Raw genomic sequence first — 12,011 nt, forward strand, 5'->3', positions numbered from 1 at the left:
ATAATTAAAAGCTAGTTTTCTTCTGGTCTTCCTCGTCATTGGTTAGCTTGGCTTCAAATTTGGTGACTCTGTGCATTGAATCAAAAAAGAGTTCACTTTCAGCAATTAACTACAAGTTATCAATTATGTTCCGATTGGTTATCTTGGAGGAACAAGTCAATCAGGAGCGTATAAAGCATCTTGGTATCTTGCGAAGAAGCAAACAAGCATCTTTTTGAGACAACACATTTTATTTCTAACAACGATTACTGAATAAGAGTTTCATCTCATGAAAGCTTTTGATCATCTTTTCAACACATAGACACTTAAAAGATGTCACTCTTCTACAAAATCTCTCCAGTTTGCCTTGAATTACTGATATTTCTATATAATAAGGCTTCATACACCAAAATTGCTTGCTCATCCGTATCGCTGATAGATCCTCATTTTTGTTTTATAATCAGTAAGTAGAGCATGGTGACAGACATTTGTCTATGCAATCAATAACTCATTGAAAAACTTCTTCAGTATATACAAATCCTTGAGAGTAAATTATGTGTTCTTTAGCCAATTCTCCTAAACTCCAGATATAAACAGCTATCCATGAAATCAAGTCAATTCTTGAACCAACAAATTTCATATGATATCTAACATTCATGTCTGCAAACTGAAAGCAAAACTTTAAATTTAATCATTATGTTAAGACCAAATTAGGACTTGCTGTATTAATTGATAGCATCCATTTCACAATGCTTGCTTTTGTTCAAGGATAAAGAGGACCAAGCGTAGAGCGAGCACATATTTCGTTCTTAAAGACTCTTCTATATACGAGAAAAGAACCTCCATAGTTTCCATCTAGAGTAACAGTGACTTCCTTCTTAATATCTGGGCATTCAGCAGGGTTTGGTTCTAGACTATCTAGTATACCGTCTATCGATTGTAGTTTGGCACAAGCCTGATCTGCGTTAGGGAAACCTGTTCCATTAGGATCACATTCTAGTAAAACAGGACCATATTTCCTGACACCTTCAACGAGTACCATTACCCTAATAGTAGGTTTGAGCTTGACTGTTTCTTTTGTAAATAGTGTGAGAGCATGAATGGACAAAGGCACAACTAGAGCTATACTAATCCTAATGAATAAGATCATGTTAGAAGGGAATAAAAGAGAACTTTGTCTTTATATATGTTTATTGTTTTCATTGTTAAGAAATGAATTGCATCATTTGCCTTGTATAAAATAAGAAAACATTATTTTCTCTATTGAGACAGAATAAATAAGTACTGCTATAAAGTTGCATATATTGACCTGCTTTGATTGTTCCTTATATTGCATAAATGATTGGCATTGAGTTTTCTCAAGATACTGTCCATGCTTTCAATACCCGAAATTGAAGACGTAAGCAAGCAAAATTCGCGCTTTTCTTTATATTGTTTTCTTTTTTATCTTTTACTATTATGCAGTCTAGCGCAGTATTTGCTAATGCTACTTTTGAAGAGATCTTGGATGATCTATCGAGGTGAATATGACATCTTCATCTCAAGTATTTTATCTCATATTTTTTTTTTTTATTATTTTAGTCGGTTTATTATTAACGTTCCCGAAGCAGAACTTGCTTCTGTCGAGCGTATTTGCTTTCAAGTAGAACAAGCACATTGGTTTTATGAAGACTTTATTAGAGAATTAAAACCAGAGCTTCCTTCGTTTCAGCTCAAAACTTTTTCCGCAAGAAATATCCTTTTCAAATATATATATATATATATGTATATTTGCTCATACTAACCTCATCTCTCTAACACTTGTTTATCCTTAACTCCTTTTTTTTTTTTACTATTCAGGCACTGTCCTTTATTGCACCAGTGGGCTCACGAACATGAACGCGCGTATGCAGACTTTATGCAGTACCGTTTTCGTATTCCTGTTTGTGGTGCTATTATTCTGAATACGACACTTGACAAGTGTTTATTGGTCAAAGGTTGGAGTTCGAAGTCTGGTTGGGGATTTCCAAAGGGAAAGATAAATCAAGATGAAGAATATGATTGTTGTGCTGTGAGAGAGGTAAACTAGACTTGCGTAATGCTAGTTTCTTTTCTGACTTTTGATACAAGGTGCTGGAAGAAACAGGGTTTGATATTGGTCCACTTTTGAAGAAGGCGGATTATATTGAACGTACAATACGAGAACAACGTATTCGATTGTATGTCATTCAAGGCGTTTCTGAAGATACTGAATTTGTCCCTAGAACGAGAAAAGAGATCAGTGTAAGCAACTCATGGGTTCTATGCAACGTATTTATTTATTTGGATAGCAAATCTCTTGGATTAAATTGGAGGATTTACCTACTTATAAAACACATGAGTCTAAGTCAGTGAACAGTGCCAATTACAGTTACTTTAAATCAGGACCTCATCGTTTTTATATGGTTGTTCCATTCATAGCGTAAGAAATATTATACAAATCATAAAAAGTAACATGATTCTTTAGTAAACTAAAGCAATTTGTTAATCAGCGTAAAAAGGCTTTGAAAAAAGACAAAAAGTCCAATGCTTCACCTCGAACACCAAAACAACAACAACAAAATATACCTCAAAAGCCAACTGAATCCTCCGACGCACTAAAGTCACTTTTAGGTGTTTCTGAATCTTCTGGATTTGCTGCTTCTCCTGCTGTATCTCAACCTCATCCAGATCATCAGCCTCCTCAAGTCAATGGCAATATGCTTCAACAATTACTTCATCCTTCTTTGTCTACACAGCAGTCAAATTCACCAAAACAACATCGTTCTCCTAAACCAAAGGCCACTAAGCAAAAGCAACAACAACAACAACAACAACAACAACAGCAGCAGCAGCAGCAGCAGCAGCAGCAGCAGCAGCAGCAACAGCCAGATCTTTTGCAAATGTTGAAGCAAGCAGAACGAAAAAGTCCAAAGCAGCAAAAAGAAAAGGATAAACAAGAACAGCCAGATCTTATACAGATGTTGAAACAATCAGAACAAAAAAACCAAAACCAAAAGCAAGAGCAAGAACAACCCAATCTTTTACAGATATTGAAACAGTCTGAAAAGAGAGAACCTAAACAGCAAAAGGAGCCCAAACAACGAAAGGAGCCCAAACAACAAAAGGAAGAAACCCCACTTAAACAAATGAGTATTCTTATGTTTACGAAAGATACGACTGCTGAGCAAGAGCAACCCAATCTTTTACAGATATTGAAACAGTCTGAAAAGAGAGAACCTAAACAGCAAAAGGAACCCAAACAACAAAAGGAGCCTGAGCAGGAAGAGGAAAATCCCCCACTTAAACAAATGAGTATTCTTCATATGTTTACGAAAGATACGCCTGCTGAGCAAGAGTCAAAGCAATTTAAAAATCAGCCAGATCTTTTGAAGTTACTTCAAAGAGCTACAAACCCTCAGCAAGAACAACCAACACATGTTCATCGTGCTTCCTTTGTTGAAGAACTACTCAAACAACAACAACAACAACAACAACAACAACAACAGCAACAACAGCAACAACAGCAACAGCAACAACAGCAACAACAAAATCCTGCATTTTTGACTACAGATAATATGCGTCGAAACTCATTGTTGAGTGTCTTGCAAGGAGGATCTCAAGAACATCCACCTCTTGCTACGCCTCCAATGCATCAACAACTAAACAATCCTTTGGATATTCTTCTTAACCCTCAACAACAACAACAACAACATCCTCTTCAAAGTACACACCCATATTATGGACAGTGATTATTTGCTGACAACAATAATAAATAGTTTGCTATCATAAATATAGCTTCTAGCTTGGTTCAATAATAGCCATGAACTTGGTCTATTTCACTAGTGTTTGCATTAATTTTGATTTTCCAAAAGTGGACTAAAAATCCCAAAATATCATCAACACATAATGACGTTTTTTTTTCTCTACTTTGTCTCTTTCAATATGTCGAGCATAGAAAACTTGTTTGGTAAACTCGCTCTAACTACAGTAACAACAGTGTCTAGAATAGCATTGAGCCATGCCACTAATGCTGCTATCGTAAGTATGTCTTTCAGGCACTCGCTTTTATTCTTAAGCATATAAAATACAGCGTAATGTTACTTCCTATATTACAACACAACTCCCAAAAAACAAACCTGACTCAAAGGAAATACGTGTTCTGCAACGTCAACTTGACCTAAAGATAAAAAACTTAAAGGTAAAAAAAAAAGGACCAGTGATTCATGTCTATGTTTACCAGAAAAAAAAACTAGCCTACTATTGATATTATTGCAAGAAGTGTAGCTGATGGCAACACCGATCTTGAACCAGCTTTGGAAATGTGCAATGACCTGAAAACGGAGATGGAACTGTTTGCCAAGCAAAACATGACAGATCCAGATCAAGTCAAGTTCCAACTTCGACGTCTGTTAGAAAGTGTGGATGATGCTATTCCTTCTTTACATCTGTCTTTACGTAGCATCGAAAACAGAACAGGTCAAACTAATTTATCGCCTTCTAAATTGATTCAAGCTTCACGCATTGTGACTGATCCTTCAAGCTATTCTCTCAAGATCCGACTGTATTCTTTGTTTGCTGCCAATCAGCGAGCAGCAGCAGCAGAAGCATTTAGCTGGAAAGAAGAATTCCATAAAGCAGAACTCAAGATCAATAAGCATAAGGAGTATACTTATGAATTGGCTTTAGTGGAGGATGTACATGATGGCCTGTATCATGAAGAAGGATCAGACGCTCAAAAACTCAACATTGATATTGGTAAAATCAAGCGCATGTATTACACACAGAGTGGAGAATTGCTGAATATTGAAGATGCCAAGTCACCAGTGCTTGTGGTCAAAGTAGCCAAACAAGCCAAAGAAAATGAGTCTATGGTCGAGATTAAAGATGCACGACCAGAGATCAACAAGGAAGAATTACAAGAATATGATTGGTATGCCATTGAATTATGGACAAATGGCCAAACAATAGATGATGATAGTGATGAAGAAAGTACAGACAGTAGTGATGATCAAGACAAAAAGACGTCTGATCCTGTTATTGATAATAAGCAACCACAAAACTTACTTTTACTTGAAAGTGTGGTCAAATTAACTTTGTTAGAAATAACAGAAGAAATGAGCCATCTTGAGGCTTCAGATGATTTGATTACATTGTATATGAAATAAATAGTGTTTATTGAATGGGAGCTAAAAGCAAACAAGTACGATTAGGAATATAGACTTGAATCCAGTTGGGTCTATTGTCCCAATCTCCAGGTGTAGTAAAGAATTCAGTACTGTTATCAACTCTTCCATGGCCCAAATATTGCTTATCGTCTGAATTCAAAACGATCTTGTATTTACCAGCAACTTCAACACCAATACGGTAGTCAGCAAAGGATTGTGTAGGATGGAAATTGAAGACAAACAAGATACCACCACGCTCAAACACAATGATTTTGTCACCTTCATTCTTTCTAGACACATAAGCTTGAGGACTATGTAACCAGCCATATTTCTCTTCTGCAAACTGCATACTACGATCCCATTCATTCAAATACTTGTAACGAAGCAAGTGATCATCAAGAACATTCCATTGACGTCGGGCATATTGGAAACTAGAGTCATTACCAGCACGGGGGAAATCAAGCCATTCAGGGTGACCAAATTCATTACCTTCAAAGTTAAGATAGCCTTCACCACCAAGGGCATGTGTGATCATACGAATCATTTTGTGCAAGGACATACCACGGTCAATAATAGGTGTAAGAGGTGTTAAGTCACTCATGTTGGTGTACATTTCCTTGTCCATAAGCCAGAAAGCTAACGTCTTGTCACCTACAAGTGCTTGATCATGTGACTCACAGTAAGCAATGGTATTTTCGAGGTAACGACGGTTAGTCAAGATATGAACGATATGGCCCATCTTCCAATCATCGTCTGATTCTTCTTTAAGCATTTTAATCCACATATCAGGAATAGCCATTGAAAGTCTGTAGTCAAAGCCTAAACCTCCTTCATGCACGGGGCGACATGAACCAGGCATACCAGAGACATCTTCAGCAATGGTAATTACTTCTGAGTATTTCTCGTGTAAATAATGGTTGGCAAGTTGAATATACATAACACCTTCATCGTCAACATTATCGCCAAAGTATTCATGATAATCGCCAGAGAAGCCATAACCAATACCATGATGCTTATACAACATAGAAGTAACACCATCAAAACGGAAACCGTCAAACATAAAGACATCCATCCAGTATCTCAAATTAGACATCAAGAAACGCATTACTTCATAGTGACCATAGTTGAACAAACGAGAGTCCCAAAGGTCATGGCGACCTTTACCTCCTTCATGGAAATAACAGTGATCTGACCCATCAAACATATTTAAACCATCAGCGACATTCTTGCATGCATGAGAGTGAACAACATCCAGCAATACAGTGATGCCCAATCCGTGTGCTGTATCAATCAATTCTTTCAAGTCTTCGGGTGTACCATAACGACTGGAAGGAGCAAAGAAAGAAGTCACTTGGTAGCCAAAAGAAGCATAGTAAGCATGTTCCATAACAGCCATAAGTTGGATTGTATTGTATCCGTCATAAGCAATACGAGGCAACACATTTTTGGTAAATTCTTTATAAGTTGCACAACGAGGCTCGGGAGATGAGATACCAACTACAGAGATAAGGTCAAGTTAATGTCTGTGGACAAGTAACACAATTTTTTTTTTCTGTTTTACCATGCGCTTCATAAACACGAATTGATTTGGGTCTCTTAGGACGAGGATTCTTGAAGGTGTATTTCTTGGAAGGATTCCAAAAGATAGCATCATAGGTAGCACTAACATTCAGGTCCTGTGTTACATAATTGATCCAGGCAGGCAAGCGATAGATACGTTCCCCAGTATGTGGCAAAGTCATGGTAATCTTGTTGTTTTTAATTATCATACAATAAATCAAGTTACTTACCTTCACTTTGCTTCCATGAGGAATGGCCACCTTTTTGTCTTTTGTAGGTTCAACAACAATTTCAAACACACCAAATTGGTTACGCGTCATGACATTGGCATTTACGTCCCAGTTGTCTATTACAAGTTTAATACCCGCTTTCCCACCTGTCCCTCTTTTCCCAGCACTTACTGAAATCACCAACCAAACTAGCAGTAACTGCATTAGGTGCCCATTCTCGATAGATAATACTATTATCAAGTTGGACATGGAAACCAAAATATTCATAACCCTTTGTGAATTCTTCATAGCCTAATGTGTTCTTGATTTGTTCGTCATACTTTTGGAATGTAGCATATCTATCGTGTTGTTTAAAACGCGTTTCTTTTTGCCACAGACATACCTTTCTCTTAAAGCATCGTTAAAGGGAGACAACCAAGGATCCAGAACCGAGAGACCTGTACCATCGGCTGTCATTGTAAGCACACGTCCAGGTGAAATTTCTTTTTTAAATGTAGGTGGTGTCTTGCCAAGTGTTTGAGTCATAATGATAAAAATGGGAAAGCAGGAAGAAAAAAAAAAGAGACAAACCAACTCGCTTTATATAGAGACCTACAAAAAAAAAGGCTCGAGCCACTTGCTTTTTGTTTTGGAACAAAAAAAAGTTTGGACTCAGTGTATATTGTTGCATAACAAACGGGAAAAAAAACCAGATAGGGATCTTCAAATCAGTTAAATCTCAGTGAACTTGTTCGAAGAATATAGATGTCTTGTCAACCATAACACGTTGTAATCAAATCAAGTTTGTTTTTTTTTGTAGGGACCAAACAATGTTTATTTTTTTTTCGGTAAGATTGTTTTTAGAAACTAACCCCAACCATTTGTTTTTTTTAAGTCTATTTCAGAGTATAAAGTTTGTATACCCTTAGAAGGTTACTTTGAGATTTCTTCTGGTTCTCCAATGGTAATTGTCCATATCCCGATAATTTATATCGGGTTTGATCTAATCTTTTAGGGAATTCGACAGTGGGTGGGCTAATTTAGATCAGCTTCTTTTTGTTGAATTTTGGAATATCTACGGAAAATCGTCTTTAATTATTATGGATACAATCAAATTAGTGCTGAAATAGTTCTACAAATGTGTACCAAGAAAAAAACAAAGAGTACTTCAAATACTACCGAAACAAAGATTGTAGCTATTGTAAGGCACACTCATGAGTTACTTGTTTATGATTCGTTCAAAGTGTCGGACTCCAAAAAGCCTCGAGAGTGGAAGATGGTGGATTAAATTATGGCTTTGGATCAGTGAAAAAAAAACTAATCGTGGTTGTTCTATTAGACACGATGGCTTACAAAGAATGAAGGGATTGAAGTGTAGAAAAAGTTTAAGATTGTGTTTCAATAAAGGTTTGTGAGAAAAAGGAAAGATGATGTGTAACAATTTACTTTTAACTTTGGAGGTTTTGGTGGCATTAGATAACTTAATGTGGTTTTGAAACAACCAGCGAGATGAATTCAACTTGAGGATTACTTTATATACTTTTTAATGTATTAACTATTTCGTTTTTAACTTGAAAACACGTTATTTTACCGAATCGTATTTATGTGAAATGAAGCTTATTTATAAAATATTCCTAATGATCTTCTCAAGTTGAATTTACAGCAACCATGAAAGTTAGGAAATATAGTTTTTTGCACTATTGAGAGACTCAACTTCAACAGCCATCTCATGTTTGGAATACCTCAAATAAATCTACTCAAGTATTGATGGAAATGCTAAATAGTGCCAGTGCTAACGCCACTTATACAATTGACAATTTGACTTTATGAGCACAACGCTAAATCTCAACATCCAAGACTTATATATTTAGACAAAGCCAATCTAGCACAAAAATCATTCAAGCCATGTCGCCAGGCCGTAGTTAAAATTATGTTGGCATTGGATTGCCTCGATTTAAGAAAAGTGGTATTGAGGGTTTTTGGGAGGCACTTTTTCCTGGGCAAGAAAAAAGTAAAAAGAAATAAAAATATCAAGGAAAAAATGTTTATGTATATACAAGAAAGCGAATGCAGAGTTGTTCTCTCAATTTCCTGAACAAATTTCACTTGAAAAACCTTTGTCTTTCACTTTTTTTTCTATATAATTCTCAAATAGATTTCTGCATTTCTTAGTTGGCTCGCAGTCTATTTGAAATATCATAAGGAGCTCAAGGAGCCAGATTTGAAAAAAGTCTTTCAATCACGAGCAGAAGTTGCCTCAGCGTATAAATGATCATAGAATATATATCACTCTTTCCGTTTTCAAACATTTGTTCGAAGCTGAAAGACGGTCTTTAATTTTTCTTCTACCTTCGTAAAGAAAACAAATTCTCCCGAAGGACGAGTATAAGCGGCTAGTAAGAGGTAACATATTATGTTATCTCTTTTGTGTTACCGCTGAGTTATTATGAGGTAACGGATTTTGTTACCGCTGGACTATTATGATGTCACGAATTTTGTTACCGCTGAGTTATTATGAGGTAACGGACCTTGTTACCGCTGGGCTATTGTGAGGTAACGAATTCTGTTACCTCTTTTACCTTGTATTGTTACCTCAAACTGTTACCTCCCCATGTTACCTGACTCAGAAAATCTTTGGTCTTTTACTTTATCTAAGAAATATTCCCCTGGCACTGACCTAATGAGCAAATGGATTCTAGATGACGATCACGTAATAAACATCATTGTTACAAAAGTTGTTGGTAAGTATAACCGTGGAAATTGAATAATCATTAACTACTATCAACTTATTTAGGCGAAGCTGCAAGAGACAAGTATATTACCAAACCAACAGAATGGCCAAACTATACGAAGTCAGATGTTCTTTACTGCCCGATCCAGAAAAAAGAGCTTAAGGATTTTCCTCCAATCTTGATCGAAGTACAACACACCGCAAACATGAAATTCTATAGAAGACTCATGAAGTATTCTTTATCAGTTTGGGAGCAATACTCCGTGTCACCAATCGTGATAGCTATCTGTGTTCACTATACTTCCAATGAACTTCTTGAAATGAGTTCTGTTTCTGATCGCATATCTTTTATGAAGGAATTGCCTTCACATGGTTGGGCTAAGTCTTGTCTTTTGATTAACAAAGAATCAATCCTGAACTTCGAAGATGAAACTCCTTTGGAACCAGTTGTTGCTCTTGCACATTTCTTTGTTGAACAAAAGACTTCTTTGCTTCATATCAAAAGACATGATGATGCTACTGTTCAACTTCTTTACAGTATTGCAAAGCGTATATTTGAAGGTGAACTCGATGCTGATAAAGACAAAGATGATGCTTTGGAAGAAGTTTGCAATGAATCGTATAACCAATTAGCTATGGCTAAGAGGTTATTAGCTGAAGATGTTTCTGATGAAGCCGCTCGCAAACGTACTATCGATTGCCTTGATAGCGGTATTAAATTTATAAATGATTTCAAAAAGAAACACAAGCTCGGCCCTTATTCTCCTGATGTGGCAAACGAACCTACTGCTAGTTCAGTTGTCCGTGTTCAGAAAATAAATCCTGACTGGCAATTTGTTGACTCTTACCGCAAAGAAAAAGGTAAAGATATGGACTGGAAAAAGTGCTTTGAACTTGCAAAAGAAAAAGGACTATTCAAAAAGTACACCAAGATGGATAGCGCAAAAGCAGCCTACTTTCGTGCCAAAAAATGAATAAAAAATATTTGTTTTTGCTATCATTCTTATTTTTGTCGTCCCCATAACCTCTCATCAATCACAAACTTTTGTAAAGTGCGTTAGATCTTAAATAGACAATATTGTTGTTAACGGTGTCTTTGGAAGTGCATCAACCGAACCCTTTAGTGTTTATACGTATCTTTTCAGCTTTTATAAATCTTTCACTATCGATAATGACTCAAGAAAGTCATTCTAGTCATGGTATTAATAGAAATTGGTTACTTTTTTTAGGATTGAATGACATTTTATTGGGCCAACCTTTTTTCGTCGACTGTACAAGGCATTTATCGTTAGTTGTGCTCAAAGTTACTCTTTTTAACCTCAAGAGTGTCATGCATTATAGTACATCTTACTTACTTACATTGTGCACATCTAATGGTGTGAGAATAAGTAACTATTTACTAGTCAATATCTACTAAAAAGGACATCTTTTGCACTGATCACAGTATGAAATAAACTTTGGATGCTCAAATCAACTCGTCTTTTTTTTGTCTTAGTAAAGTCGCCTTCTTTTTGCTAGAATTATCTAGAAATAATCTCTCCTCATTTCGGTTGGATCAGGCCTACATTGGGTCATTCCAAAAATTCTCAAAAAATGAATTTCCCCTAGAAGCCATACCAATGGTACCATTCGATTCCTTGACTCAAAAGAGCATGTTTTAAATAGAAAAACGGGATGTTTTGGTAATGTAGTGTCGAGTAATGCTCAATTAGAGATTGGCTCCTTTTAGCTGTGATTTGAACGTTTTTGCCCTTGATGTCATATAAAAAGTTCTAGCAATGGATCTTCCTAAACTATCTTATGCTATCTAGAGTGCCAAGGAATATACAAAAGCGAAAATAGGGTCGATTGATAATGAAAATATGGGGCGAATGAACGTAGGACATACAGGATGGCTTTGGCGCGAAGATTGAAAAAGGAACAACTCCGGTTCTTCATCCGGCCGCATCAGAAATCCGGCCTTTGCTGAGAACTACATGAAGACGCAGTTATTTAGCATTGGTGCATTAACAAATGCTGTAGGTGTTTGTTACTCGAGTGTATTGATGTAAAGAAAGCAACAGATCTGCTACTAAAATATTGAGCAAACAGGCGAAAATGTCTATGAGGTTTTTTTGCTCCTTGCATACCATTTTTATAGTACAACTGTTTAGCAAGCACATTGATACATTTTGAGTGTTTGAGCTTGTCAATAGCTCCGTTTTTCGTCTTGTAATGTCAAAAAGAAGATTGAAAGTTTCCAGAATGAATATTTTCGTGAATACCACCCTTTGGTCAAAAGGCCATTTTAACCAAAATCTTTCCATATCGCCTTTTTTTGTCCAAATCAACTCTAAAAGTATTATGGATGTCAGCAAACATGACCTG

At 36.3% G+C, this 12,011-nt stretch overlaps 5 protein-coding genes across 5 annotated transcripts; 3 read left to right on the forward strand and 2 right to left on the reverse strand.

Moving 5' to 3' along the window:
- Positions 1–698: 698 nt before the first annotated feature.
- Positions 699–1,376, reverse strand: B0P05DRAFT_536654 (uncharacterized protein). Its single transcript, XM_051577604.1, has 2 exons — positions 1,289–1,376; positions 699–1,239 (listed from the first exon to the last, which is right to left on the reverse strand). The coding sequence occupies exon 2, from the start codon at positions 1,127–1,129 to the stop codon at positions 743–745; it is 387 nt and encodes a 128-aa protein (XP_051436046.1). The 5' UTR covers positions 1,130–1,239; positions 1,289–1,376; the 3' UTR covers positions 699–742.
- Positions 1,352–3,728, forward strand: B0P05DRAFT_570595 (uncharacterized protein; the record flags this gene model as incomplete). Its single annotated transcript, XM_051581321.1, has 7 exons — positions 1,352–1,378; positions 1,444–1,499; positions 1,561–1,621; positions 1,841–2,038; positions 2,089–2,241; positions 2,289–2,419; positions 2,465–3,728. 7 exons carry the CDS (start codon positions 1,352–1,354, stop codon positions 3,726–3,728), a joined length of 1,890 nt encoding a protein of 629 aa, XP_051436047.1.
- A 193-nt stretch (positions 3,729–3,921) lies between these two features.
- Positions 3,922–5,085, forward strand: B0P05DRAFT_570596 (RanGTP-binding protein-domain-containing protein; the record flags this gene model as incomplete). The annotated part of the gene is given in 4 exon segments (XM_051581322.1): positions 3,922–4,017; positions 4,070–4,177; positions 4,233–5,060; positions 5,080–5,085. The coding sequence occupies 4 exon segments, from the start codon at positions 3,922–3,924 to the stop codon at positions 5,083–5,085; spliced, it is 1,038 nt and encodes a 345-aa protein (XP_051436048.1).
- A 66-nt stretch (positions 5,086–5,151) lies between these two features.
- B0P05DRAFT_467669 (1,4-alpha-glucan-branching enzyme GBE1) lies at positions 5,152–7,459 on the reverse strand (the record flags this gene model as incomplete). Its single annotated transcript, XM_051574391.1, has 5 exons — positions 5,152–6,641; positions 6,706–6,892; positions 6,935–7,050; positions 7,106–7,272; positions 7,317–7,459. The coding sequence occupies 5 exons, from the start codon at positions 7,457–7,459 to the stop codon at positions 5,152–5,154; spliced, it is 2,103 nt and encodes a 700-aa protein (XP_051436049.1).
- A 2,096-nt stretch (positions 7,460–9,555) lies between these two features.
- B0P05DRAFT_536668 (uncharacterized protein) lies at positions 9,556–10,645 on the forward strand. Its single transcript, XM_051577605.1, has 2 exons — positions 9,556–9,654; positions 9,708–10,645. The coding sequence occupies exons 1-2, from the start codon at positions 9,594–9,596 to the stop codon at positions 10,616–10,618; spliced, it is 972 nt and encodes a 323-aa protein (XP_051436050.1). The 5' UTR covers positions 9,556–9,593; the 3' UTR covers positions 10,619–10,645.
- Positions 10,646–12,011: the final 1,366 nt, after the last annotated feature.

This window comes from Gilbertella persicaria, assembly GCF_025201335.1.
Source record: "Gilbertella persicaria strain CBS 190.32 chromosome Unknown B0P05scaffold_14, whole genome shotgun sequence".
NCBI classification, from domain to species: domain Eukaryota; kingdom Fungi; phylum Mucoromycota; class Mucoromycetes; order Mucorales; family Choanephoraceae; genus Gilbertella; species Gilbertella persicaria.

What these genes read in the sequence shown, in the direction of transcription:
- B0P05DRAFT_536654 (XM_051577604.1), bottom strand. Translation starts at nt 1,129, where the DNA reads ATGATCTTATTCATTAGGATTAGTATAGCTCTAGTTGTGCCTTTGTCC.
- B0P05DRAFT_536668 (XM_051577605.1), top strand. Translation starts at nt 9,594, where the DNA reads ATGAGCAAATGGATTCTAGATGACGATCACGTAATAAACATCATTGTT. An exon ending in CATTGTTACAAAAGTTGTTG is followed by an intron (nt 9,655 to 9,707) that starts GTAAGTATAACC and finishes CAACTTATTTAG; the next exon opens with GCGAAGCTGCAAGAGACAAG.